At 43.6% G+C, this 25,920-nt stretch overlaps 1 protein-coding gene across 2 annotated transcripts; it reads left to right on the top strand.

Moving 5' to 3' along the window:
- The first annotated feature begins 1,304 nt into the window (after window positions 1-1,304).
- On the top strand, window positions 1,305-25,281 carry EPHX1 (epoxide hydrolase 1). Of its 2 annotated transcripts, none has more exons than XM_048298618.1 (9): window positions 1,305-1,500; window positions 13,275-13,459; window positions 14,884-15,064; window positions 17,243-17,470; window positions 18,522-18,651; window positions 19,274-19,488; window positions 21,534-21,642; window positions 22,607-22,732; window positions 24,244-25,281. In XM_048298618.1, exons 2-9 carry the CDS (start codon window positions 13,280-13,282, stop codon window positions 24,467-24,469), a joined length of 1,395 nt encoding a protein of 464 aa, XP_048154575.1. In that variant the 5' UTR covers window positions 1,305-1,500; window positions 13,275-13,279; the 3' UTR covers window positions 24,470-25,281. The 2 variants fall into 2 exon arrangements, with proteins under 2 accessions (XP_048154575.1, XP_048154576.1); XM_048298619.1 differs by lacking the exon at window positions 1,305-1,500 and adding an exon at window positions 12,847-12,867.
- Window positions 25,282-25,920: the final 639 nt, after the last annotated feature.

Raw genomic sequence — 25,920 nt, 5'->3', positions numbered from 1 at the left:
TGGGGGAAGAAGGAGGAAGCGGGGGATGTTTGGAGCTGCTGTTTTCCCCAGTAACTGCTATGTGTGATGGAGCCTTTCTTTCCAGGCTGAACACCTGCCTGCCCATGGGAAGCAAGGAGTTAATTCCTTGTTTTGCCTTCCTTGTGTACGCGGCTTTTGCTTTACTTCTTAAAATGTCTTTATTTCTATCCATGATCTGACTTCTACTCCTCTGATTCTCACCCCCATCCCGCTGGTGGGGGAGTGAGTGACTGACTGTGTGGCACTTGGCTGCCAGCTGGGGTTAAACCGTGACAAGTATCTGGGTGGTAGCTGTAATAAAGGGTTATGACCTTGGCACACAGCACGTTTGCATTTTTAATTTTCATCCTATAGAAGTTATGTTTACCATGAAATTCAACACAGTCTTATTTGTGTGTAAGTGAAATCCCTGTAGTCCTACAGAAGAAAGAGGGACTGCTACTAAAGCTTTTGGTGTCTCAAGAAAAATAGTACGGAACAGTTTGTGAAAACAGATGCCCCAAAAGGGGTAGAAATCAGCACATTTTGTGTGGAAGAATAAAACAACAAAAAAGGACAAAACTTGCTTACAGAACAGTTTAGGGACATGTTACTTTAAAGAAGACTAGTCTTTAATTTAGGTACTATTGCTGCTCATAACAAAAGAGCCTGAGAGCTGCACCAAAGGCTCTGGGCAAAGGGCTGCTTGAGCAGACTGTGATGGTTGGGCAAAAGACGTTGAAAGATGTGAAAGGAATCATTATCTGTGATCACAAGTCTGTCTGTTGAGACCCCAACAATCCAAACGGGAGCTGAGATGGAGTGGAGGTGATGAAAAAAGAAGATTGGATCTTAGGAGTGAAGTGATAGGTGAAAGCTGAGATTGAATGGAAAAACCTCAGAGATGATGAAGAATTTAATATTTGCTTGTTATGTTTTTCCTGGTGGGATGAGTTGCTACAGCTTGACCTTCTGGGGCTTGTTTAGATCTCTCTGCCCAAGTTTGGAAGACAGGCCCTGGAGAACACAGGTTCAGGGAAAAAGCCGCCCTGTTAGGTGCGTTTTCAGCGCGTTCCTTCTGTTGGGCACAGTCGTGCTGCCCAGGACAGCAGCTGCGGATGGGCAGCACTCTGTGTTCCCCTTGAGCTCTACTCCCACGCAGCGAGCGCTGCTGAGCCCGGCTGAGAGGCCACTTCGGGAGCTCCCAGGGGGTACCGCACACGGCGGCTGTGCCCAAATCCCGGCAGGGCAGCGGGCAGCCAGCGTCTGCAGCCTGGGGCACTCGGGGAGCGCCGCGCCTCGGGAGCCCAGCGGGGGCTGAGCGGACAAAGCCTGCGCGGCAGCGGGGCCTCTGTGCCCTGCCCCGGAGCTCCGGCCCGGGCAGAACTACATCTCCCGGCGGGCTGCGGAGGGAGGGCACGGCCGGGGGGTGGCCCCGGAGGCTCGGGAAGGCTCGGGAGGCTCGGGGAGCGCGGTGCCCGCTCCGGCCCGGCCCGGCAGGTGAGAGCGGCGGGCGTGGTCCCGGGATGGGGGGGCCGCGGTGCGGCGGGACGGGCTGGGCTTGGGATGTTCCGCGGCGGGATGCGAGCGGTGCCCCGGCGGGGAGAGGAGCCTCAGCTTCCCATGCAGTAAAGGGAATCCGCTTTTTCAAGCGATTCCGTGTGCCCAAGCCCGCGGGCGCTGCGCCGACGGCCCGTAGATGCCCGGGATTTAAAGGGAGCGCGGTACTGCGCGTACTCCTAACAATGGGAATTGTTCAAGTCTGAATAACGCAGTGGGTCGTCTGGGGACTTTTTGTTGGTTTCGGGAACAGGAAGGCCCAAATCTGCATTCCTGGTGGGGGAGTGAATGTGGCATTCCCAACAGCTTGGTGGAGCCAGGGGTGCTTTTCCAGCGTTAAGGTCCCTGATAAGCGGGACTTACCAGTGCTTAGGGAAACAACAATTTTAGTTAGCGTTCCTTGGGAATGTGGCCAGGTTTCCCTGTTTAGTTAGAGTAAGTGGCTTTAACTATTGGCATGTAGTTTGCAAATGGTTTCTGTTTGGTTTATTTACTAATTTCTAAATGGGGATATGAAATTGAAGTTTTCTTTATTTACGGATAATTTTGCCAGACCTGAAAATGGTTTGATTGAGTACTTTATACATAATTCCCTTTGCTGAACAAGCATTTTAGGCATGAGAAGAAAACCTTTTAATGCACGCATTTTGATGCATAATTGAGCAATCTGCAAAGACTAAGCAAATTGTGTATTCTCTGCTCAAGCTGGGTTCAGTTTGTCAGAATTCAGTTGGGATTTCGACTGCCCAGCAGTTAAAACATACCATTATCGAATGCATTGCTTAATTTTCCAACTCTATTGAGTTAGGCTGCTTTCTCTTCCCTTCTTTTCCTAGCATAACTTTATCTAAAAGAAGAGAACTTGCCTAGTTATTTTAGGTGAACCTACAAGATAGGATGAGTCTTAGAAGCCAATGTCTCAAAGCTACGTAGAGAGCCACAAATGCAGAGTTCATATTTTGATTGGCACTGCTCTTTGCAGATGCTGTGCTTCTCCCCTGAAGCGGATATTACTCCTGTTTGAAGTAAGCTAAAACTGAGGCTTGAGTGCACAGATTGCTAATGTTTACTGAAAATCGATGGAAGATAGCCCCAAAAGCAATTAAGCAGCTTTGAAAATCAATCCACAGTTGAAGTTGTCCAAGGACGGGATTAGATCTTTGTCAGAGCTGAAGTCTTTGTGGGGAAGGTTCTGGCACAGTGTCAAGTTCATGGCTCTTTGTTCTACATCTTTTCCAGTCTGAATTCATATAAAAACTTGTGTGTGATTTTCTTAAACTCTGCTGGCTTGTTATTTCTTCCAGAGTTTGTTATTTTATTTCGTGTGATCATAGTTTTGAAGTAAATAATTTGAAATAGAGCACGGTTGGTAATAACCAGTGCAGCCAGAATCCACATGCAATTTCTCTGTATGAATTGCCCAAAATAGGTATTGGATTACTGGGTGTTTTCAAATGCTTTTTTGCCCCCTGTTGATTTACTGTTGTTCAAGTATTTGGTCATCCTGTAGGGCAATATAATTCTTTTCAGCCCATTTGTTTATCCAGGGTTTCAGCAAAGCTTTCAGGCCTACCTAGTATTTTTAGGCATAAAATGGCAATGTTGTAATCTTGTAAGCCCTGTGAAACAAGCTCAGGCTCCTTGGTGGAAGGACCAATTTGTTCTGAGTAATTACAACAGGTAAATGAAAAGGTTTGGGGTAATAATTCTGGAATGGTGATACTCCCAGAAAGACTTGTTGCTTCAGTAATAGTTTGTCAAGTAATTTGTCAGTGGAGAAGTAGCAAAGCAGGGCTGGGGGTGGTAGGTGAAGTACATTTTATAGCTCTAGGCAAAGTAAATTGATTATCTTACATATTCCTGTGCACATTTCTTGCATTATAGTTGGAGTATTCAAATTCTGTGGCCAGATGAGAAGAGGTAAAGCCTTACCTTTGTGGTGGAGTGTCCACTACTTCTTTGAGCCTGCAGGAGTATTTTCTTCATGCCATGCACAATCCCAGATCCAGGGCAGTCTTCTTTAAAGTGAAAGTTCCAAATGTGGCAACTAGATCTCTAATTACTGTGTAAGTCCCTGAAGAAAAGTCACTTGGAAAGTAGAGCATCTTGCTTCTCTCTGAAGAGCTTTGGTCTGCTTGTAATTAATGTTGAAAATACTTCTTTCCCTTCTGAATACTACTGCTAAAAAAGTCCTGGATTCTTCCTCTGAACACATTATTTTTAATTAAAAGCATCATTGTGTGTGTAAATGGGTATTTACATAAATAGTAAAGCACAAACCATCTTCTTCTAAAGCGGCATTTGCTTTAATATCTTGGTCATGCTAGACATAGCAGGATGGCTGACAGTGATGTGACTATACCCTGGGGTTTATGGTTGGTTTTTTGAAGCAGCATTCTCAGTTTTTATATGTATTTAAGTGCATTGTTATTGATTAAAAGCTTTCTGATTGGCAGGCCTGGGAATATTTTAGTGGGAATTGTGGTGGCCATGCTTTGTTAGTTGATTTTTTCAATAGTGTATTTGCCACAATGAAGCAATTACCTGTGATCATGTTTATGAAGGGATCCTGCTGGATTAAGGAACAGGAGCTGTTTGCTAGGTTTCCTGTCTTAAAAGTGAGCTGTTTTCCAACATTCCTCCAACTTTTTTTTGTTTTTTTGAAACATCTCTGTGGGGGATTTTTAGGTGTAATCCATGGGACAAGAAAGGGCTCAACAAAGTATTGGGGTTTTTTGTTCTTTCTCAGTCTCAAGCAATTCTTCTCACATTTATTGCACCCAGCAGTCAAATTTTGTTCATCTTGTGAATTCTGTAGTGAAGACACGTAACTCTTGCTCTCCCTGTTTGTTCTGTATCTGCAGCCTGGGTGTGCTTTGCTGTCTGATAGAAGACAAGTCTTCCTCTCAGATAAAACACCATGTATGATGAATCAGAACCCAAGCTCTGTTGAAGGACCTCTTGGGTGCTTCATCCAGAGTGTTAATTGCTCTAGTCTGGTGGGTACAGGTAGTGCACTTTTCTAGATGAAGGCCATGAATCCAAAACAGAACTTAAACATTTGTTATTAAGAGTGAGATGAAGTAGTAAGAATTGTTCTTGTTACATGTTTACTCTGGCACATCCTTTTGGTGTTGCAGTTATTTGACAGAAAATGATGACTACCATCTGTTCCCCTCCTCTGGCATCATTCAAAGTTCCTTTCCTTGTTGGGAACGAAGTCTTCATAGAGAGATAACAAGTTTCGATCTCTTCCTGTTTCCATAGTCACAATTAATATTCCTTTTTCCTTTTACACTTACGGCTCTAGGCAAAATGAATTGGTTGTCTTATGTATGATTTTGCACATTTCTTGCATTATACTTGGAGTATTCAGGCTTTGTGGCAAGAGAGTCTTGTCTCCTAGAAAAAGAAGGAATCTGAAATAATAGATGAGGTAAGGAGTCTCATCATAGAGGTAAGAGGGAGTCAGACATTGTCAAGGAAGGAGGAATTGTGGCATGAGAGAAAAAGAAGGAAATGTGGAAAAGTTGGGCATTACAGAGGACTGAGGTCATCTCACACTGAGGAAGGAGAGAGTCTCACACACAGGGAAGAGCAAGTCTGGCACCATGAAGAAAGAAAAGAGTCTGGCATCAATGAGGAAGGAAGGAGTCTGGCATCACAGAGGTATGATGGATTTGGACATCTCAGAGATAAGAGGGAGTGTGGCATCACATATGAAAAGTGAGTCTGGCATCAAAAAAAAGCAGGAAATCTGCAGTAGTAGAGGGAGGAAGGAGTATCATCATGGAGGTAAGAGGAATTGTGAAGGAAGGAGAGTCTCATCAAAGAGAGGAAGGAAGGGAGGGAGGGAGGAAGGAAGGGAAGGAAGGAAGGAAGGGTCTGCCATCACATCTCAGGGCAGAGGTAAGAGCGAGTCTGGCATTGTGAAGGAGGAAGAGAGTGGCATCATTGAGGAAAGCAGGGAGGAGTGGCATCGCAGAGCTATGAAGGAGTTGGACATCATAGAGGGAAGAGGGTATGTGGCTTCCTGTAGGAAGGAGGGAGTCTGGGATTGCTGAGAAAGGGAGGAATCGCCATAGAGATAAGAGAGAGTGTGATATCACAGAGGAAAGAAATAATCTGACATCATAGAAAAAAGCAGGAAATCTTCACAAATGGAGGAAGGAGTCTCATCATAAAGGTAAGAGGGATACTGGTGTCAGAGGTAAGAGGAAGTCTGGCATCGTAGAAGATGAAAGTCATCTTGGGTCGCAGCCGAAGGTGGGAGTCACATCGCAGGGGAAGGAGCACATTTGCATCCATGCTGCCCTTACTACTTGGAGTTGTGATCCTGATTTAAATTCACAATGTGCGCCTCATCTGTCTTGCAGTTTGCCAGAAAATTCCTCTGGCAGTCTTTATATTCATCGTTTCCTTCTCTACACCTTCTTTTAACTGCAGGGTTGTCATGTACTTTGTTCTTACATACCTCAAACTACTTGCACTCTTTTTTTTCCCCTCTAAAGCACCACATATACGTCAATTCTGCATGTTTTAATAATTAAAGGTTTCAGTAACACAGTTTTCTAACAGTGCTAATACAAAAAGCTTGTAAATCTGCTAGCTGAAAGATCTTTCCCTCCCTGATTCCATGGAAGAATCTTCAGAGACTTAGACTAATGGAAGATCTGCAGTAAACAGAAGGGGACATGCTGTGCTGTACCACCAAGCAGCTTGGGATGAAAACAAGTCTTATCTGGAGATCAGGGTGGGCAACACATTGGCAATAATACCATGGCAGGGAAGGAGGGTAACTTTTTACTCTTCAGTACTGGAGGATTTGGTGAAGCTAAAAATAGAGCCCTAATTTGCCTTAAGACCTGAGGAGCAATTACCTCAATCTCGTTTCCTTATCTGTAATATCTCACTCTTTTGGTTCTATATCTTCATATATCTCTCTCTTTCCACCCCTTCTGTAAAATGCAGATACTGGCATAGGATGAGGAGGTTAACCTCATTATTGCTAGAAATTCTAGTGGAAGGCAAAACAGAACCATGTGCTGGTCATAATTTCTTTTCAGACACTAGGAATGAAATGTTGAAGTAAAGCTCAAGATGTTGTTTGGACTCTGTTGGACTGTGTCATTTCGTTGGCTGGATAGTGGCTAAGAACTGTTTAAAAAACTTGTTGCTGGCATGGTATCCTTCTCTCTTTTAACTGTTAGATGGAATTTGAGAGAGCACTGAGAGCACTTTCAGCTGTGTTCACCCTCCATTGTATGCCAGGCTACTGTCACTTCTCTGCACCTGTGCAAAAAACCTGTTCTTGCTGGGATTTGAGGGTCATTAAATAAGAGTTAGGGCTGGATAAGATAAATAGGATAAAATCTTTGCATGATCTAACCTTAATGCATTATTATGGTAGTTTGAACAGTTCTTTCACCCTTAATCATCGTGACTGAACAGTGCTGATTTAAGAATCCTTTCATGGCTTTTCTGTCTGCAGAGTCTTAAACAGAAATTATTGCAGATGGAGAGTGCATCTCCTTTCTCCTGAATCATGCACACAGCCATTAGATCACAATAATGGGCATCACACAGATCCCAAGCTGGATTCTGTCAGTTTGAGTTTATGTAGCCCAAAGGCTTTTTTTAGACTCTTGAAAGGGAGTGGGTTTGTTCAAGCATAATAGAAGCAAAATAAGGAAAATTGAGATAAACGAATCATGTTTTTAAGGAGCACAAAAAAAATCTGTGGGGCATGGCTTTGAAAGAGCAAGTAGTGTTTCTTAAATATGTGTTCTTGTAAATTGACTTTCTTCCTCTTAAGAATGTGGTAATGCAGTATTTTAAATAGTGATTGGGATACCAGCTTTGACTGGCCAGTGGTTACATAAATATGCTGCCCCTGGGTGAGGCAAAGTGGACAACAGTGAACTTGGTCCCATACAGCTTTTCTTTTATACTTAGCTAGACTTGGGTCTCAGTGCCTGTGGGCTTTCAGGGTAGTACTGGAGAGTTAACAGTTGATTGTCATTGTAGGAAAAATGAGGTGGGAACGTGTTGTGTAAGGCGCTCAACCACTCCCCTGGAATAACGTGCCTGGAGGACTAAGTGCTGCAAGTGCAAGTTCTGGGTGATGCATTCGGGCACCCCCAGAGCCTAAACTGGCCCTGTTGCTTGTTCCTGTTGTCCAAAGGACAAAGCAGGTGAAGAGCTGCACGGGAGCAGTGCCTCAGTGCCACAGGCATGGGGTGTTCCTCAGCAGTGTACCCCCAACCCTGTCCTGGGAGCAGCATGCCCCACTCCTGGCAGAAGCCTGAGAGAGTGTGGTTTCCCCTCTTTTGGGGACGTGACCTCACTCCTTGCTTGTAGCCTTCTAATTAGGTTCCTTCTGTACTGGCTAATTTCTGATTGTGAACAGTCTCGAAAAAAACCTGTAAAATAGGACGATACCATCTCTTCCTGCTGTTTTGGAGATAGCATTGTGTGCCACCTCCCTGTGGCAATAAAAAAATGTAAATGCTAAATTTCTTATTGAGACAAGCCAGAAACTCTGTTGAATTTGTATTTCCTGTCTTTGATTTGCTTTCCTGAGTAGGACGCTTTATTTCATCCCATGCCTGCCTCCCCTCCTCCCCTACAATGTTAATGTATCATTTCATGTTCACCTGGGAGATGTTATCACTTGTATGCAAAGCAATTTCAGCATTGCTAAGCTATTTTCAAGCTTGTCATAATGCTCCATAAACTACAGAAGTAGGAAGGTTTTCTTCTACAAGTGACTTGATGGTTTTCTGTTTCTGGTGCTACATAATGGCAAAAATGTGATGCCTGGAGACGGTAGGACATAGACTGAGGGTGAAGCTGTGGGGGTTGTGCCATGTCTTAGTCCCTTTTAGGCTGTGGCAGTCCTCAGGGACCCTGTTACAGGTGCCATAAATTTTTGAAGTCCTTGAGTGGGGTTATTGTTCCTTCAGGGCTCTTGGGAAGAAGAGTAACCTGCAATTGCTGCTTTTTGGGCAAACCGATGTGTAAACAAAGACACTGCAGCAGAGAGGTGCCTTTTTGGTAAAGCCTGATGTGGGACTTTATGTAAGAGAACAAAAATAAACAGAAAAATCACTTCTAAATTGAGCTGTTCTCTCTCCTGCAGAGTAATTATTAATCAATAAACCCTGTATCTCTGAGAGTGTGCCAAGTGCTCTGAGCTCCCTCGCAGTGTGCTGGTAAACCAGTCTTGGAGAGAAAATGTTATTAACCCTAAGCTGTGATTAACTGTGGCATGTGTCTGAAAGCAGCCTTTTCCTGGTCTTAAAATCAAGAATCAAACACGGTTAGAAGGGAAAAAGGGGTTTTACCTCAGTATTTATTTTCAGGATCCTTAGGTGCGCCATGTCCGGGTGGAATGCGCTGAGATGCACACCACAATGCACACCCACGATAGACCTGGTATAACATTATAGGTCTCACTAATTAGCCTATCTATCAAAGATTCCCCAGTGAGAGGCTTGAGTGAGCCCCCTCCCCAAGGAGCCTTCCCCCTGGATGGTCCTATCTTAGTTTACAAAGTGTGTTGTGGAGAGGACCTTGGGGTCTGGGGCCTTCTGATCCCTAACTCTGAGGCTTCTAAGGTGTTCAGTCTCCTAGCTTGACAAAGTAAGTCTAAGAATGTAGGCTAAAAAACCACTAAGAATACAAAAAGCTATAAAAGGTATATAAAAGGGGTATAAAAGAAAAAGCAAAAAATCATCATGACATCAGTCTCACAGCCTTGCTTCACCCATGCAGCAGCAGTTTTGCACTGGCAGAGTTTGGCAGCACCCCTCAGAGCTGCGGGTGTTGTGCATCGTTCACAGCAGCTGGGTTGTGTTTGGGCCAGAACGCGTTTCCAGCGTTAGGTTGAAGGTCTGAACAGTTGCTTATTCCTCCAACAACATGTTTGAGATGGGTTCTAATGCTGCAAGGCAAAGATGAGTGTTTGCTTGTAGAAGGAGGTGGGGATTTTACTATTAAGCTGTTTCATAGATGACCTCTCTGAAAATAAAGAGCGCTGTTCTCTCGGGCATCTATTCCTGTGTATTGGTGAAGACAGAGCAAGAGACAGGACATAGTTTTGATGTAAATAATAATTGCTCTGTTCCTGTGAGCCCCTTAGCTCTGATGTTAATGCACAGACAGAGGACAAATCAAAATGCAAAAAGGTGCTGAAAACCAGGACTATTTCCTGAAAAACTATTTCCAGTAGGGAGCAGTAAGACACTGTAAGGAAGTTTTGGGGTCTCCTTGCAAACATATTTCTTGAGATGTGCTTGGCCTTCTTCAAGAGGAGCTTGGTTTTGGGCTATTTACTGGGCCCATTGCATTTCAACATTTTTCTTTCAAAACATGTTTTTAAAGCAGCAAACCAAAAGCATTCTTCCTTGAGCTCTTTAGGATAAAAGTACTGTCTAAAGTGTTTAAGTGCTGCCTGTAAACAATATCCACCCTGGGGTACAGCAAAGTCTTGGAGCCCAAGGACCATGGAATAAATGGAAATATTTCCTTCTAAGGTCTTGCCTTTGGTCACCTAAAAAGAGGGAAAAGCCAAACCAATACATGAACTCCCTTTGAAGTACTGGTTTATAAAGGCAACGTGCCAGTGTGGTTGCATCAAGAGACTTCAGACAACAAAACCACCAGCTTTGTTGTTGACATCTCTGAAAACTGAGGGTAGAAAAGTGTTACTGTACCTGTTTGTCCTTCCACACTCGTGGTGCTGTATTGCTGCAGCTGAAACAAGTGTTAAGGAGCTGATAGCTTCCATTTCACCACTGATCTCAGCAGTGATTAACGGAGGAAATTCTGGTGCAGATGCATCACGACTGAGGTTGCTTTGTGCTGCTCAAACAACACACAAGAGTTCTAGAGAAGTAGCTTGAATAGTGAACATGGGAAATCACTGCTCTGAGTGGCCTCCTCTGGGCCCAGGCTGGAGCTGTTGGTTGGAACATGCTGCATCCCAGCAGCTCATCCCTCACAAAACAATCCCCTCGAGTGCGCTGTGAACTGATGCGAGTCCAAATACTGCTGACGCACTTGGCCCTTCCCTTCCTGGGCACTCAGAGAAAAATGTGACATAGTTAGAGCTCTGGGTCCCGTGTTCATTATAATCAGGAATTTTACAGGCACTTTCAAGGGAACTGAGAGATTGAATACAGAGGGTCTCTGTGTTAGCAAAAGATAATCCAACCGATACCAGAGGCAGCTGCTTCCAAGTCAGGATGACATCTCATGCTAATCAGTTTGTCACCAGCTCCAACTCTCTGCAATAGAAGACAGGATTCTTGTGAGACCTGAAGCTGATTTTGGCACTTACTACTGGATTGTAAACAAGCTCGTCCTCAAGTGTGTTTGGAATTCACTGCAAAAATGGGTGTCTGTTCACACAGCGCGTTCTTTCCACACACAGTCCAGGGCGAATGCAAAATACACACATTTGCACACAACCCCTCCCTAGGTCTTGTGCTGAGAAAATTCTGCTTTTTCAAGTGTCCTCCAGAGCAGATGGGGGGAGCAGAAGGTTCTGTAGCTCTGGGTACTCCAGTGCCTTAGGACATGAGAGTTTTGTGCTGAGGAAGGGGCTGAGGTTCTGTTCCTGGGCAGAGCAGTTCCGTGTTGGGTGCTGTGCCTCTGTCACTGTGCTGGCAGAGGCCGTGGTGCTGATGCAGCAGGAGCCAGGAGAAGGAGTGCTCTGGTTTTGTAGGTAGCCCAGCCATTCTGCCTGCCCAGCGGGGCTGGCACTGACAGCAGCACTACTGTTTGTCGGGGGGCTTTGGAAACAGATTGGAGTTGGCCAAGAGTTTGGATTTTTCTGTGTGGTGTTTACACAGTTCTGGTGGTGAACCTTTCCAGTCTAGACACGGCCTGAGTTGTGTTGTGATTTCAGGGGAGTTGCTGGTTCTCTCCGTGAAGGCTTAGGAGTAGAAATGTTACAAAATACTGTGGTAGGTAAAAATCATTTCTGTACAAAGTGCTCTGAGGTTTTTAGAAGCCCCTCCAGTTCTGCTTTGCAGTAAAATTTAATTGTGCTCAGGATGCTCCTAAACTGCATTGGTTTGTGTGCTGAGGCAAGCTGAAATTGGATAAACTTTTTAATTCTAAGGTAAGTTACGGCCTGGGTGTTGTAAAGGTGGGGAAAGAGTGTTGTCTTGTGCTCCAGGTAACATTGTGAAGAAAAACAAGTGGCAGAAATTATGGGAGCACCAGTGAAACAAATAAATCAAATTTTCTCAGTGCCTATCATTCCCAATAGCTCCAGCCTCTGAGGATTCAGGCACTTGCAAGGCTGTAGCACTTGCATGTGTGAAAAATAGTTGCTTTTTTTTTTTGGTAGCTTGTTCAATCTGCACAGGGCTTGGCTTCTGTACAAATGTTTTAATGGGTGCTTATCTTGACTTATTATTTATTTATTTATTGTCAGCCATTAGAAAATTAAACTCAATAAGTTGACTAAAACCTGAGCTGTCACATAAAGGCACTTAAATGATTTAATTCCGTTTCATTCCTGCTCTAATCCTATGAATTCCCGTTAACTTGTGTTAAAATTCCTGTTTCGATCCAGGAGTAAATTTGGTGCATTCTGATGACTCTTTGAGCCATTCCAGAGCATCAAATTACTCTGCAGCAGCAAAACCAACAAAACCTTCTGGCTCTAGAGAGAATGAAGACGTTCTGGGTCATAAACAATCCTTGCCCTACAGAAGTTTTTAAATACTTGATGTCTTAGCAATTCCCCAGCAAACGAGTGTTTGAAGCACGACATTCTTTAAAATTATGCATTAAAATGATGACAGTACTGTTCCCCAAACCACCTTACAAACATTTCTTATACATAAAGGCATGCTTGAAAACATTAATTATTAAAGAGAGTCTAAATGTTTTTTCTACTTGCAGCATGAAATAGTCCAAATACATTCAAAATGGATTTTTTTTTCTTTTTTTTTAAGGTGTTCTGTTTGACTGAAGCACAGCAGCCCTGCAGCAGGGTTATGCAGATGTGCTGCGAAATCAGGTTGTTCTTCTCCTTGACAGAATTTTATCCCTTGGGAATGTGATCACCTTTTAGAGCATGGGCTTTTGTTTTCTCTTTAAAATAGTTCACAGGGAGAAGGAAGGGGAAGGTCCAACTACCCTTTGCACTGCTGTTCAAGGGTTATGCAAATATATCCCTGCTCCACTTCCTGGCTGACTGGGAGGTACAAGGTGGCTGCCCTCACACTGTTCACTTTTTATTCTGTGTATACGTGTTGTTTTTCTTTCCCTCCAGATTTACAGCAGTAGGTGTGTAAGCCTTGCTGAAGGGATGCTCTGCTTTGGGATTTGTTGGGAATCTAGAGCTTCAGAGGAAGAGAAAGCATTAAATGTGAATTACATAATTATAATTATTAAGTTATGTTATGTTTGTTATATTTACATTATAATGACTATTGAATTGCCACATAATCTCTTTACTTGCTTTGAGTTCTGTTTTTATTATAGGTCTTTTTATTTAAAACAATTCTTCCCCATCTGAGTAGGTTAAAACATTCTGTTTCAGAAATTTCACAGAAGTATCGATGTCATGTGAGTGCCAGAAGATCCTGTAGCTGGAATCCTGTCTAAAAAGGGAAAACCTTTGTAGTCTTCACAAAGAATGTGTGTCTCCCTGAGCTGATTTGGCTTAACAGAGGTCTGCTCTTCTCTTGCAGGCATTATGCTGCTCGAGGTGGTCCTGGTCCTAGGGACGCTCCTCATCTACTTCTTGTTTTCCAAAAAGAAAGAAGAGACACTGCCCTTCAAAGATGGGTGGTGGGGCAAGGGACAAAAGCCTGTGACTCAAGAAGACACAAGTGTTCGGCCATTTAAGGTGGAGACTACAGAGGAAGAGCTGAGTGTAAGCAAATCTCTGTGCTGGGGGGAGAGAAGGAAGAAATGGCCAAATAAATGCAGGACGTGTTTGGAAGTAATTTTTAAATTGAACCAGTTGAGTGCCTGAGATGTCCAAGTCTTGGGGGAAGGGATTTTTCAGTACTTTAGAAGACAGGTATGAATAGGCAGATCTCACTGTGTCATTTTGTTCTCAGCTGGCTCCTGCAAAATTGCTGGTAAATAAACCTACTCTGCAAAGCCCAATAAACATAAAAATGATATTACAGATTACTCAACTCTGTTTTTCTGTTTGTGCATTTTCCTCAGTTTGTGTAGACCAGAATAAGAACAATGTCGTTTTTTCCCCCTTTCTTTCCAAAGCAATTACAAATACCTCATTTTCTTGACTGCTTTATGTTTGCAGCTGTGTTGGATGCTGATTCTTCTGTAATTAATAGTCTACTTTGGTCAACACTAAATTACTGTGGTAATTACAGTAAACACATACGTTGCAGAATTTGTTGGATAGAAAGATTTTGATTGTGAGTGTTTAAGCCAGGGATTGAAGGATTTCATAGGTCTTTGTGGAGTCATGGTTCAAACAATACTCATGGGATTGCTCATATTATTAATTTACAATAGATTCCTAATTTCTCAGCAAGACTTGGGTTTTTTAACACTTTGCTTGCCCTTCTTAGTAGTATCAAGGGACATTGATCTCTGTTATGTTTTCCCATTACACTGCAGATGCTAAGCTGGATAATTTCTAACTTTAAAATGTTTGAGCAGGGTTAGATTTCCAGACCTGCCTTTCACCCTCAGCTACTCTGGGGTTCTGTTTGTGGTAGGAAGGGGCTCTTGGCAGTCCGTCCCTGCTGAGTGATTTTAGAGTGATCTTGCAGCATCATTAGCAGCCTCTGTACCCCTGAAGTGCAGTGGGAAGGTGACTGTCATTGTTATTCCAGACTGGCAAACTATAATATCGGTCTAGTTTCACCAACTTTCTGTCTATGCAAAATCCTTCCGAGTGTTTCCCAGAGAAGACCTCCCACCCCTGAGTCCGGGAAGGAAAGCAAAAGATTTGGGCCAGATTCATGCGTTGATTGTGAGGAAAGTACCCTGGAAATGCAGCAAGACTTAAAACGTGAAGCCACAGCAGTGCCAGCAGAGCGTCTTGCCCTCTGTGGTTGTCAGCCTGGCAGACAGGTTAGGGAGCCCTGCAGAACAAAGGCTGAGAACAGCTGTGAATGGAAGAGGAAGGAGGCCATCTGGAGGAGGAAAGGAATTGGAACAGCTGATGGAGCATCAGCAAAAGGCACAGGTGTCTAATTAGAGATGTTATTTCCATTGTTTCCATTTCACTTGGGAATAACTAGAAACCATACACAGTAGAGCCCAAGGCAGCAGACACAAATGCTTTTAATGTCTGTTCTTTCTTTTTCCCTGTAGGACTTATTTAGGAGACTTGACCAGGCTCGATTCACTGAGCCACTGGAGGACAGTTGCTTCCATTATGGGACTAACTCAGTGCATCTCAGGAAGGTTGTGTCCTACTGGAAAAACCAGTTCAATTGGAAGAAACAAGTTGAAGTCCTCAACAAGTACCCACAATTCAAAACAAAGATTCAAGGTGTGTAGCTTTTACCCTTAAAATATAAACAGTAATAGATACATTTGTCTGCAAGGGAACTTGGTGGGAAGAAGGCTCTGGTTGTGTCACGTGGGCCTTCCCTCTCTGGCTGCCATGGTCTGGATCACTGGCATCACTGCCGAAGCAGCAAGGAACTCCTTCACTGTAACTGAGGCCTTTAGGACAAGGCATGACAAATAGAATTCCCTGTGCTTGAGCGGGCTGTCAGCTGGTGTTAGCAGGAGCCAGGCACGGGTGTTTGGAAGCAGAAGTGGATCTTAACATGTACACATGTTCCCTGACTCGCATGCAGTCGTGCAAACATTCCCACAGATGTCTCCTGATGCTTCGTGGAGCTGCCCAGCTGCTGCTGTCACAGTGAAGCCATCAGCCTGGCAGCCCTCCTCAGCTGGGCAGGATGTCCCTGCCTGGCAGGGCAGATGTGCTCTGCTGCACCTCTTCAAGCATTCCCAGGCCTAGGAATGCACAGTGCCTTTCCCCTGGGGTTGGTGTGCTGCCAGGTGTGAGGGGATGGTTCTTCATTCAGAGCACACTGCACCTTTCCAAAGAGTTCATTCAGCCAAGCTCTGCTGGTGCTGGAGCTTGGTCAGACTGGGCTTTTTCAAATGCCTGATTTAGGGTGGTGCTTGGGTCTTTTGGGGCTGCAGTTGTAGATCTAGAGCACAGCAGGCAATTGTCTGACATGATGGCAAAATTTAACCTTACCAGAGGATTTTGTTACATTTTTACTTGCACCCATAGTTGTGTGTTATTTCAAATGGTGCAGTTTGCCACAATATTTTAAATGGATTTGGGACAATAAATGGTGTTACATAGTGGTTAGAGCATAAAGCATTTATTTAAGTGATGTTAGTGCTGAAAAAGATAAAACCAAAAAGCCTTCCCTTAAAAAAGAAGAAAAAAGCACCATCTGAGACAAGAAAGGGTGAAGCAGCTAAGGACAATGCACTATGTATAGCAATGGGAAGGGAAATGTCAGTGTTGGGAAAGATTACAGAGGGGAGATATGAAAAGACAAGGTCAAACATTCTGTGTATCAGATTCCTACCTTCTGTCATCACTTGAGAGCTTTTCAGAGAATACAGAGATTCACAGAAGTGTCAAGGATGGGGAAATCTCAAGTCAGTGAAAGAGGGTGGGATTGCTGGTGAACTGGAGTTGATGTGAGTAAAATATGCTAAAATACATCAAGAAATGAGGCATTCAGGCTCTGCTGGGAACAAATTCCTGTTTCCTGGAAAACGAAGCCCTGAGTTAGTTTGAGGAAGAGCAGTTCACCTGAAGCAGGTAGTGCAGTGCTGCGTGAAGCTTTCCTGCTGGAAAGGATCACAATGGAAACCACACTGCAGTTTTTACCTTCGTACTGAACAACCAGGAGAGTTTCCCATTTTGGTTTACTCAGAGAGATATTGAAAGCTTTGGACAAAGGGTAGGAAAGAACTACAAAAATGAACACTTTAACTCTCTTTTAGCCAGGCATAAAATCCTTGATTCGGCATGACTGGCTTATCAGCTGTTAAGATGTGTGACCTGATTACAGGAGGCTTCCACAGGCAGAGAATACTTACTGAGGGCTTTTAAAATGCCTTTTGCTGTAGCATTTAGGGTCAGTGGCTGGGGATACAAGCCAGATATGTTCAAATGGAAAGTAAGGCATGAACAAAATGAGGAAAGTGATTAATGCCCCCGAACCAACAGCTGCAAGTTGTGATGGATTCCCTATCTCTTGGTGCCTTCAAGCTGCTGTTGTAGGCCTTTCAGGGAGAAAAATCTGTGGCTGACTGAGGCCTATCCCGTGCCATGTAGGGACATTTGGGTAAGATTTAAGGGCACTTGGACTAAATGACGTAATTGTCTGTAAGCTGTGTGAGTCAATGTGTTACCATTGGTAGATTGCTTCACTTCTATGTCTTAATTTGCCAATTTATTTTAAACCAGAAATAGCCAACCTCATTTGGCTGCTGTGATGCTTAATTGCCCGTTATAAAGTCCTATAAGGTCCTTGGATAAATGTATCCAGAGAGGTGCAGTGTGTTTGCACGCTCACAAAAAAAAAAAAAAGGACTGGAGAAAAGCTTTATTCATCATCTGTTCTGTGATTAGTTTCAGTGCCATGGTAAAATTGGGCGTGCTAATTAATGATTTTATTTTTTACAGGCATTGATATCCATTTTGTTCACGTAAAGCCTCCTCATTTGCCTGAAGGCCAGGCTGCAAAGCCACTACTAATGGTTCATGGTTGGCCTGGCTCATTTTATGAGTTCTACAAAATTATCCCTCTCCTGACGGATCCCGCAAGCCACGGCCTCAGTGATGAGCACATTTTTGAGGTCATTTGCCCATCTATCCCTGGTTATGGTTTCTCAGAAGCACCCCACAAAAAAGGTATGTCACATGAGAAGAAACTGAACCCCCACAAGCCCAGTCTCACAGTGAGACAGCCTCTGTTAGCAGAACAGCAACTCCTGTTACACACTTCTTGTTTTCCCGGTGAGGAAGCAGAGATCCTGTGTGTCATGTGGGAGGAGGGAGATCAGGGGATGATTTTGGGTGACATCACTGGCTAGTTTCTGGAGCAACGTGTAGATGGATAATTTTAAAAGCACCATAAAAAGCTATGAAGTGACAACTCAAGAATTGTAATTGCATCCACGAATTGTCTGTGAGTGAGCAGGCAGGGTAATTTAATTTACTGCTGTTCCTTTTGGGTGTTTTGAATCTATATTTGACAGCATTGTACAAGTAGGTGAGAAGGAAGAGGTGAAACGAAGCAGTTCATGTATCCATGTGGCAGATTGTAGCCAAATACCTGCTTGCTCAGCTTGTGCTCTGAGGGATACAAACACAAGCTGCAGCAAATTGAAGCCAGGAAGTGTTTAAAGTGCTACTGAGTTTAGCATTTAATTACATGTGCGGGTGAATGACCAGCAGGGGAAGGTTGGCTTTGCTTTTTTCAGCTTCCCTGGCTAAAATTTACATGGTCAGTGTGCAGAAGCAGTGCAGAAGTGCATCACTGGTGGAAACAAGAGTTTCCAACTATCATTAAGAGAAGACTGTGCTCCCAGCAGACAAAACAGAAACACGCTCCCTGGGGAACTCTCTGTGCCTCTGATGGGGCTGAGATGGAGTATGGACAGAGCTGAGTTTAAAGGACTCTGGCAGCCCCGTGGTGGGGCAAGTGCATGGACAACTGGGAGAACACCAGTCAGCAACAAAGGCTGGAGTTTGTCCTCCTCATGGTTTCTGCTTGCTCTCTAGACCCTGCCTGGACGCTGAGCAAGGGCTTCCATGCAGTCAGTCAGACAGACAGGCAAGGAGAATTGGACTTGAAGCTTTTGAGGAACTTGAACGTTGCCTTGATGTGGAGAATCAATGCTTCAGGGTCAGAAGCGTGGGTGGAATTAGTACGAAATAGTGTTCTTTTCTTCTAATGCAGACTTCAATTCCGTGAGTGCCGCTTCTGTTTTTTATGAGTTGATGCTCAGACTGGGATTCAATGAGTTCTACACCCAGGGTGGTGACTGGGGCTGGCTCATCTGCACCAACCTGGCCCAGATAGCTCCCAAGTGAGTACCCCGTTGGTACAGCTGTTTTACTCTCTGAATAGTTATTTCTTGTGCACTTGGGAGTTCCTGCCCAAGTCTTCACTGTGTAGCTTCTTTCTTTGATGCTCAGTGTTAAGCAATGATGCAAAATTACATACTTTAGTTTATATTAAATGCTTTTTCTTTCAAACAGTTGTGCAGTAGTTTTGTAGTGGCCTCGCTGAGGTCTGGACTGGGACACATACCTGTAAAGAAAAACAAGGGAGGATTTGTGGCTTGGTGCCCTGGAGTGTGTGCTGATTACTGACAGTTGTCCCTCTGACTTGTCATCTTTGTGTGAAAAGCCACACTAAAAGGGCAGCTGAGGTCATGATGTAATTAACAGGCTGGAATTCAAGTATGTCCATTTTAAATGTTACAGGTCACAGCACCAAGCCTGGCAGAGTTCAAGAAGCGTTTGGGCAATGCTCTCAGGCATGTGGTGTGATTCTTGGGGCTGTCCTGTGAAGGGCCAGGAGTTGGACTTTGATGATCCTTGTGGGTCCCTTCCAACTCAGGATATTCTATGACTCTAAATACAACAACTTTGAGCTTTTGTTAACTTTTTGTTAACTTGTGGGGCTTTTTCTGTTTTTGTCTTTAGCCATGTGAAAGGTCTCCATTTAAATATGGCCTCAGTTTCAAAGCTGGGACTCACTCACCTGCTCTCTGTCCTGCTGGGCCGGTACTTCCCAGGGCTCTTTGGATTCCAGGATGAAGATGTCAGGAGGATGTTCCCCTTCTTGAAAAAAGGGCTCTACAGGATCTTGTCGGAGTCTGGCTACGCTCACATACAGGCTACAAAGCCAGATACTGTTGGTAAAACAAACAAAAAAACCCACAACCTTTTGAGCTCGGAATACTTAAGTCTCTTCACTTTAGTTGCACTTTCATAGACACAAAATGTACTGCTAAAAATATGCAGAAAATAATTTGGTTTTGCAGTGTATCTGCACGTTACAAACTGAGCATGCTCCAAGTGCCACTGACCTCATTTTCCAGTTTTCATAAATAAAATAGATTGTTTAATATTTTTCCACTTCTGCTATCACTGGGGGCTGCAATTCCATTTCAAATGCAGCTCTGCTGAGAGCAAAAGATAGTTTCTTCTCAGAGAATGGATCACATTCAAATAATGTAAACTGCAAGAAGCTTTTAGCTGTCTCAGCACACAATGTAGCTTATTTATTATAGGGATAAGTAATACCTGAGAAGTAAAATCAAATTTCACTTTCACTCATTGTTCTGAATCACTTGGAGACTTTAAAGGAAAAAAATTGTAGCTATGAGTGTTCTTTCTAGGCGAGCTAGTCACTCAGATGGTTTAACTACTCTAAGTATCTGAGTATTAAGTGTTTCTATTTTAAAAACATCTTTTGTGACTGAATTGGACAACTGAGTCAGGAGTACTGACTACATTTTAGTTTAGTGCAGCAGCAATTCACGGATGGATTTTATTAAAAACATAGCTAAGGAAAATATTTCGTAATGGTTTTCCATAAACTTACCTCCAGAGGCAGGTATGTTCTTAAAATGTGTAGGCAAAAGGATAATTTTTGGATTTAAAATAATTTTGCTTCCGTTGGGTTTTGGTTTCTAAAAATTGCCAGTCTTTTGTGCTTTAGGGCAGAGAGGGAAGCTAATAGCTGAGAGATGCCGAAGCCATGCTCCTTTGCAATCAGAATTTTGGCTGATTCTTGTCCTTACCAGTCGTGTGGTCTGTCAGAGCAGACTGTGCAGACTGGGAACCAGCAGCCAGATCATGCTTTGGGAGCTGGAGCATTCCTGCAATTCTCAGGACAAAGAAGAGAGGAGCAGGGCAGTGGCAGGTTCCTGAAAGGAGAGAAGAATGCTTTGAAGACATTTCTGACAGAAATGCCTGTATTCCAAGTGCTCTTAGGAGCAGTATCAGGGTTTTTTTTTCTATGTAAGCAGATGTACTCTACTCACAGTAAGCAGGTGAGAACAGACTACTGCTTGCCATGTCCAGCAGATCTGGAAAGTGTGCTCAACAGAACTTTTTCAAATACTTGCTATTTTGGTTATCAGTAGTAGTTGCTTAATAACTGAAATTGCACTGTTGCGTTTAAATAGCAATTACTGATGAAATTGTGCCAGCTGCAGCATTAGGCATCTTCCTGGAAGGCTGGGTTGCATGGGTGGAACTTCAAATGCATTGCTGTTCCTTGGGAACAGCTTTTCCTCATGTTTTACTGAGAAGCTGGGACAGTGTACGGTCCCTGTATTTCACAGCACTGGGATCTGTGTGATCCAAGTTCCAAGTGCAGGTGTGTTTTTTTCTGTCCAAGGAAAGCAAACTATAAAATCTATATTAAGGCTTGTTCTACATGAAGGCAGTTTGCTGTTGCTAATTTAGAAGATGGACTGTTTAGTAGAGCCTTGCTGTTCCTTAATGACTTTCTAATAATCCTTAAAATGTTTTGCTGTTAGATAATGCTGCAAATCCTCTTGGTCATGTGTAGGCATGTGGGGTTTGGCTCTGTAATGCTGTTTAATACATGACAACTTCCAGATTAATGGAAGCAAACCCTCCTTGGCACATAGAGCTTAATCTTACTAGCTTACCAGAAAAAAAGAAAAGGCAGCAGAAATCCAATACTGTTACATCAGTTCAAAAAACGTTCAGTGTGAGCTAATGTGGAGCCTGCTCCTTTGCAGATACTCTCAGTCTGTGATTTGGCATTAAATGGCTCCAATTCATTGTACTACTTTATTTATTTAAGAAAGCAGCTGATGGAACAGCTCTGTAAAGTTACATCCCCTGTATTATAATAGGCAGCTGTTCTAACACTCTCAGTAGTTGCATATCACCATTTTAGTTAAATTTTCCTCCTCCTTTACAGGCTGTGGTTTGAATGACTCTCCTGTAGGACTGGCTGCATACATCTTGGAGAAGTTTTCTTCATGGACTGATATGGAATTCCAGAATCTAGAGGATGGAGGTCTGGAGAGGTAAGCCCTTTCTCTCCTGGCATTTTGGATGAGGTGATTAAGCCCAGAGTCACAGCTGAAGAGGTTTGTCTGAAGTGGTCACCTCACACCTCAGGGAGCCTGTAGTGACCACAGCTGGTGCAGAGCTGCCCTACAGCACACAGAGAGGCAAACAGGCCATGGAGGGTGATGAATTCCCTTCCCACTTCAATCTCCTAAGAAAAGAAATACACCCTGCAACTTCTGGATATTAAAAACTGACTTGGGGGAAGAATCTCATTAGGACCAAAAGTTTAGCCCACATTAAAATGCTGGGAACTCATGATTCATTGTAATACTAACAATTAACTCACTGTGAATTGGCTTTGGATTGATTGTTACTGCTTCATCTACCTACCATTTGCTAATAAAGGATTATGTTTAGTGTGCAGCAGAAATCAGAGATGAAACTCCCTTTGAGAACTACCTGGCAGGAATGGAGAGAGGGGGCACGCTATGGAAAGGCCCAGTGGCAGCAGATTTGAATGGACTGTTTGCACTGCATGCAGCTGATGATTTTATATGAAACATGCACTGTTTACAGCACTTGTTGGGGTACGATGGCTGTGTTGAAGGCTCACAGTAGCATTTCAGATTATCATTAATAAATGGCACCAGCTGTTGCATGTGCTGTTCTGCTCCCACCCTCCCAGTCTGTGGACAGCCATGCTGAGGCATAAGGTGCTTGTTGGAATCTGCCCTCCGTGTAGGAGTTAAAATGTCACTTCCCAGTCTGTCTGAAAGCCTTTAGCATCCTTAACTGGTCACTGGCAGACAGAGGGGGAGTAGTAACTTCACCTCTCCACTCCTAACCAAGTTAACTGGTTTTTTTTCCTGTAACTTTTTTTTTGTTTCCTTACAACCGAACCAAAGTCAAGTCCCTGCTAAAGTGATGCACATCAGTGTTCAGGTCTAACTAAGCAATCTCTTGGGCTTGCCTCTTCAGGAAGTTCAGCCTGGATGATCTGCTCACCAATGTCATGATCTACTGGGTGTCAGGCTGCATTGTCTCCTCGATGCGTTTCTACAAAGAAAACTTCCAGAAGGGGATAGGCACACAGAAACATGAAAAGTAAGCGTGGCTTCTTCCCTTTAAATATTTTGCCCTGATCTTAATTTTATGGTTGCAAATGGATTGCTCATGCTTTATAGGTTTCTGAACGCTGAGGGAAAAGACTGCTCTATCACAATACTCCTGTGCAAGACAGACCTGCTAGCTGATGTACTGTGTTGTGCTTGCAAAACACGGTGCTTAGGTAGGAATCCTGAACCATCAGTGAAGAGATCTGACTGGAGGCACTGCTTGAGGGCCTCCCATTCATGGAGCATCCATGTACTTCCCGATTTTATTTCAGTTACTAAATTAGTCTGTGAGTGAGTCATGCAGTCAGTTTTGTTTAGTTTAGTTGGTTGTAGTTTTTGCCCATTTCTGGACACAGTTTGCCTATTTTTGCAAAAGGCTTAAGTCCTTCCTTTGGAAGCAACTTCAGCCTACTGACAAACTGCATCATTCAGGAGTCAGTGAGACTGATGTGCCTGCTGCTGCTCACACTCTTAAGACAGCAGCTTAGTTGCATATAATTGTGTGAGCTTGAGTATGAGTGAAGGCTTAAACCTGCCCTGAGGTGTTTGCAACCACAGCTTAGTGCCATGGTATTTATTTAGCTGTGAAATGATGCTCCCAGGAAGCTGACTCAGTTCCTGAAGCTGTTGTGGCTATGCTGTGGGCAGTATCTTGCTCTGGTTCTGCCTGCTTGAGATGAGCTGTGTGAGCTTCTACGTGCCTAGAGGACAGAGTCTCAAAGTCTTGTGTAAAATTCTGATCTCAGACTTCCAGTGGCTACGTGCCCAACACTTTTTGTATCTACATTTTAAAGTCTGTCATTTCTGACAATGCAGCTTATATGTATGGGATATTTAAACCTAGAAAATGTGGCTCTTATAACGAGCACGGATCATTCCACTTTATGAGACTCTTCCCCTCAAATCCAGTCACTTCCTTATACATCCTAATGTTCAGAATGTTCTGTATTGTGCATTTGTGCCAGTTAAAAGCAAGAGCTACTTTACAAGGTATAGCCTCACATTTAGAAACGTTGCTTCTGAACCAGTCTAGATTATTATTATTCCTCTCCTCTCTCCCCCTTTGAAGTAGTTCTTCCCCTGCCTCCCCTCCAGTTCTCCTGCCAGGCTTAGCATATTTGGGTGGTTATCTTCTCTGTAAATCTCTCTCCAGCCCTTACAAATTGTGTGCTTGCCCCTCAATTGGAACCCTGTGTGCAGCAAGAGGAAATTTGCTGCCCGCCACGTCCTAGGGCTCCCCGCTCTGTTTCCATGCTTCTGACCTTCATGCTGTTCCCAAGATCTCTTGCAAAATTGCTTTAATATCACTGTATGCAAAAACAAATACAAGTTTTTTTCCTCAGGAGTTAGAGCGTTGTCTTTACTTTTAGGATATGGAAGTTGAATTTTAATTGCCTAACAACAGTGTGCCCAACTGTTTAAGAGCATTCCCTTGGAACTTTTGATTTGTTGCAGGTTTAAGTGTTTGGAAGATTACAGTGATTCTCTCTCCTCTCTCAGGCTCACAGTACAGGTACCCACTGGCATTGCCTCCTTCCCTAATGAAATCCTGCACACACCCCAGGCTTGGGCCAAGAAGAAATACACCAACATCATCTCCTTCCACTTCATGCCTCGAGGTGGCCATTTTGCAGCTTTTGAGGAACCTGAACTTCTTGCTAAAGATATTCTGCAATTTGTGGGGAAAGTAGAGAAAGAGCAACTCTGGAAAAAGAAAGGGGAATAACTTCCCTAAGAAACGGCAGGGTAGTTACTTTTAGCTTAGCACATGTACAGGGCTTACTAAGTGTACTGTAATCCATGTAGTTAGATCTTATTATTGACCAGATGTGAGCAAGGACAGCAAGAAAAATGCAGTGTATCTCGATGAGATACTGCCATGGGGACCAACTGATTTTAGGTTGGGCTTTTTTTTTTTTGTTCAGCTAGGCTAAGAAAGTAGCATGAAGAGTACTTGGCTGTCTTCTAAAACGTGTTCTGTAGTATTCTTGACTCTTGCTTTGAGATTGAAAAGTAGACCTCACAACTGCTAATGTACCTAGTAACAGTTTAATTGTTATGAAAGGCCTTTATTTTCATGGCAGCAGTAAAATTTGAGTTGCTGTAAGTATGAAGTTCCTCACTTAAAGGGTGGGGAGCAGCCTGGCAGGACTTAACTTGCATGAGTGCATCAATCAATCAATCAATCAATCATCATTGATGATCTACATTACCTTTAAACTGCCTTCTGCTGGCTGCCTTTCTTTTCCAGCCTGGGCTGTAGAGCAGTTTCCTGGCTGTGAAGGAGCTGGAGTGCCCTGTGCCAGGCTCCTGGGATATGTGAGGAGCAGCTGAAGCACACAGGTGCCTGTAGCTCAGACCAGGGGGAGGGGTTGGGTAGGAGTAGCTACCTCTGCTCTGAATTTGTACTCTTAAGCTAAATCATAGCCTTAGGTAGGCTCAACATGCTGTGGCTTTGTGCTGCTTTGGCAGGGTATTGTAAATACCTCTTACTAAAGAATAAAAACCTGATTAATTCAAAATTAAAAGTGCATTAAATTTTTTAATAACTCCTCTTTGATTCTTTTAATTTTCTTAACAACTGAGATTTTGCTTGGTACCAGCTAACAGAAGCATCAGTTCAGAACCTATCAGTTCTGTACTGCATCTGTCACAAAGGTCAGATTGAAGGCAAACTGCTCAAAGGAAATTGAAGGGCTGTATGGTTTTACCAGCTCCTGTCCCTAGCGTGTGTAGTTGAGCTTCAAACAGGTCTTAAACCATATCCAGATGACTGATTTCAGTGTGGTTTTGTTCTCCAGTCACTTCTGATGTCCTTCTCTACTTCTGAAAGCACAGGGAAATACAATCTATCAATAGCACTTGCATGGATTAGTATTATTTCACAATCTTAATTGAAATGGAAGCTAAGAGCTGCTCAGCCGATCCGTGCTCCATCCCACAAGGCTTTAGACTCTAGCATACCATGTAGTTTGTTTCACAGAAGGGAAGTGGACCCTCCTGCTGGGCACATTCAAATCCTAGTGCTGAAAGCCACCACCAGCCGTGGCAGAAAATCATTAGGGCAGATGGGCTGTGGACCAGCCCAGATCAGTTTTCTGAGCAGAGATGAGACCTCTTGCTGCCTTTCCTCAGCCTGCTGCACCTGGGTGCCAGTAGTGCAAGGCAGAGGAGCTC

This window comes from Corvus hawaiiensis, chromosome 3 (genome assembly GCF_020740725.1).
Source record: "Corvus hawaiiensis isolate bCorHaw1 chromosome 3, bCorHaw1.pri.cur, whole genome shotgun sequence".
Lineage (NCBI taxonomy): Eukaryota > Metazoa > Chordata > Aves > Passeriformes > Corvidae > Corvus > Corvus hawaiiensis.
This window is presented reverse-complemented; position numbering and strand designations above follow the sequence as displayed.

What these genes read in the sequence shown, in the direction of transcription:
- EPHX1 (XM_048298618.1), top strand. Translation starts at nt 13,280, where the DNA reads ATGCTGCTCGAGGTGGTCCTGGTCCTAGGGACGCTCCTCATCTACTTC. An exon ending in CTGGCCCAGATAGCTCCCAA is followed by an intron (nt 18,652 to 19,273) that starts GTGAGTACCCCG and finishes TTTTGTCTTTAG; the next exon opens with CCATGTGAAAGGTCTCCATT. An exon ending in GGCACACAGAAACATGAAAA is followed by an intron (nt 22,733 to 24,243) that starts GTAAGCGTGGCT and finishes CTCCTCTCTCAG; the next exon opens with GCTCACAGTACAGGTACCCA.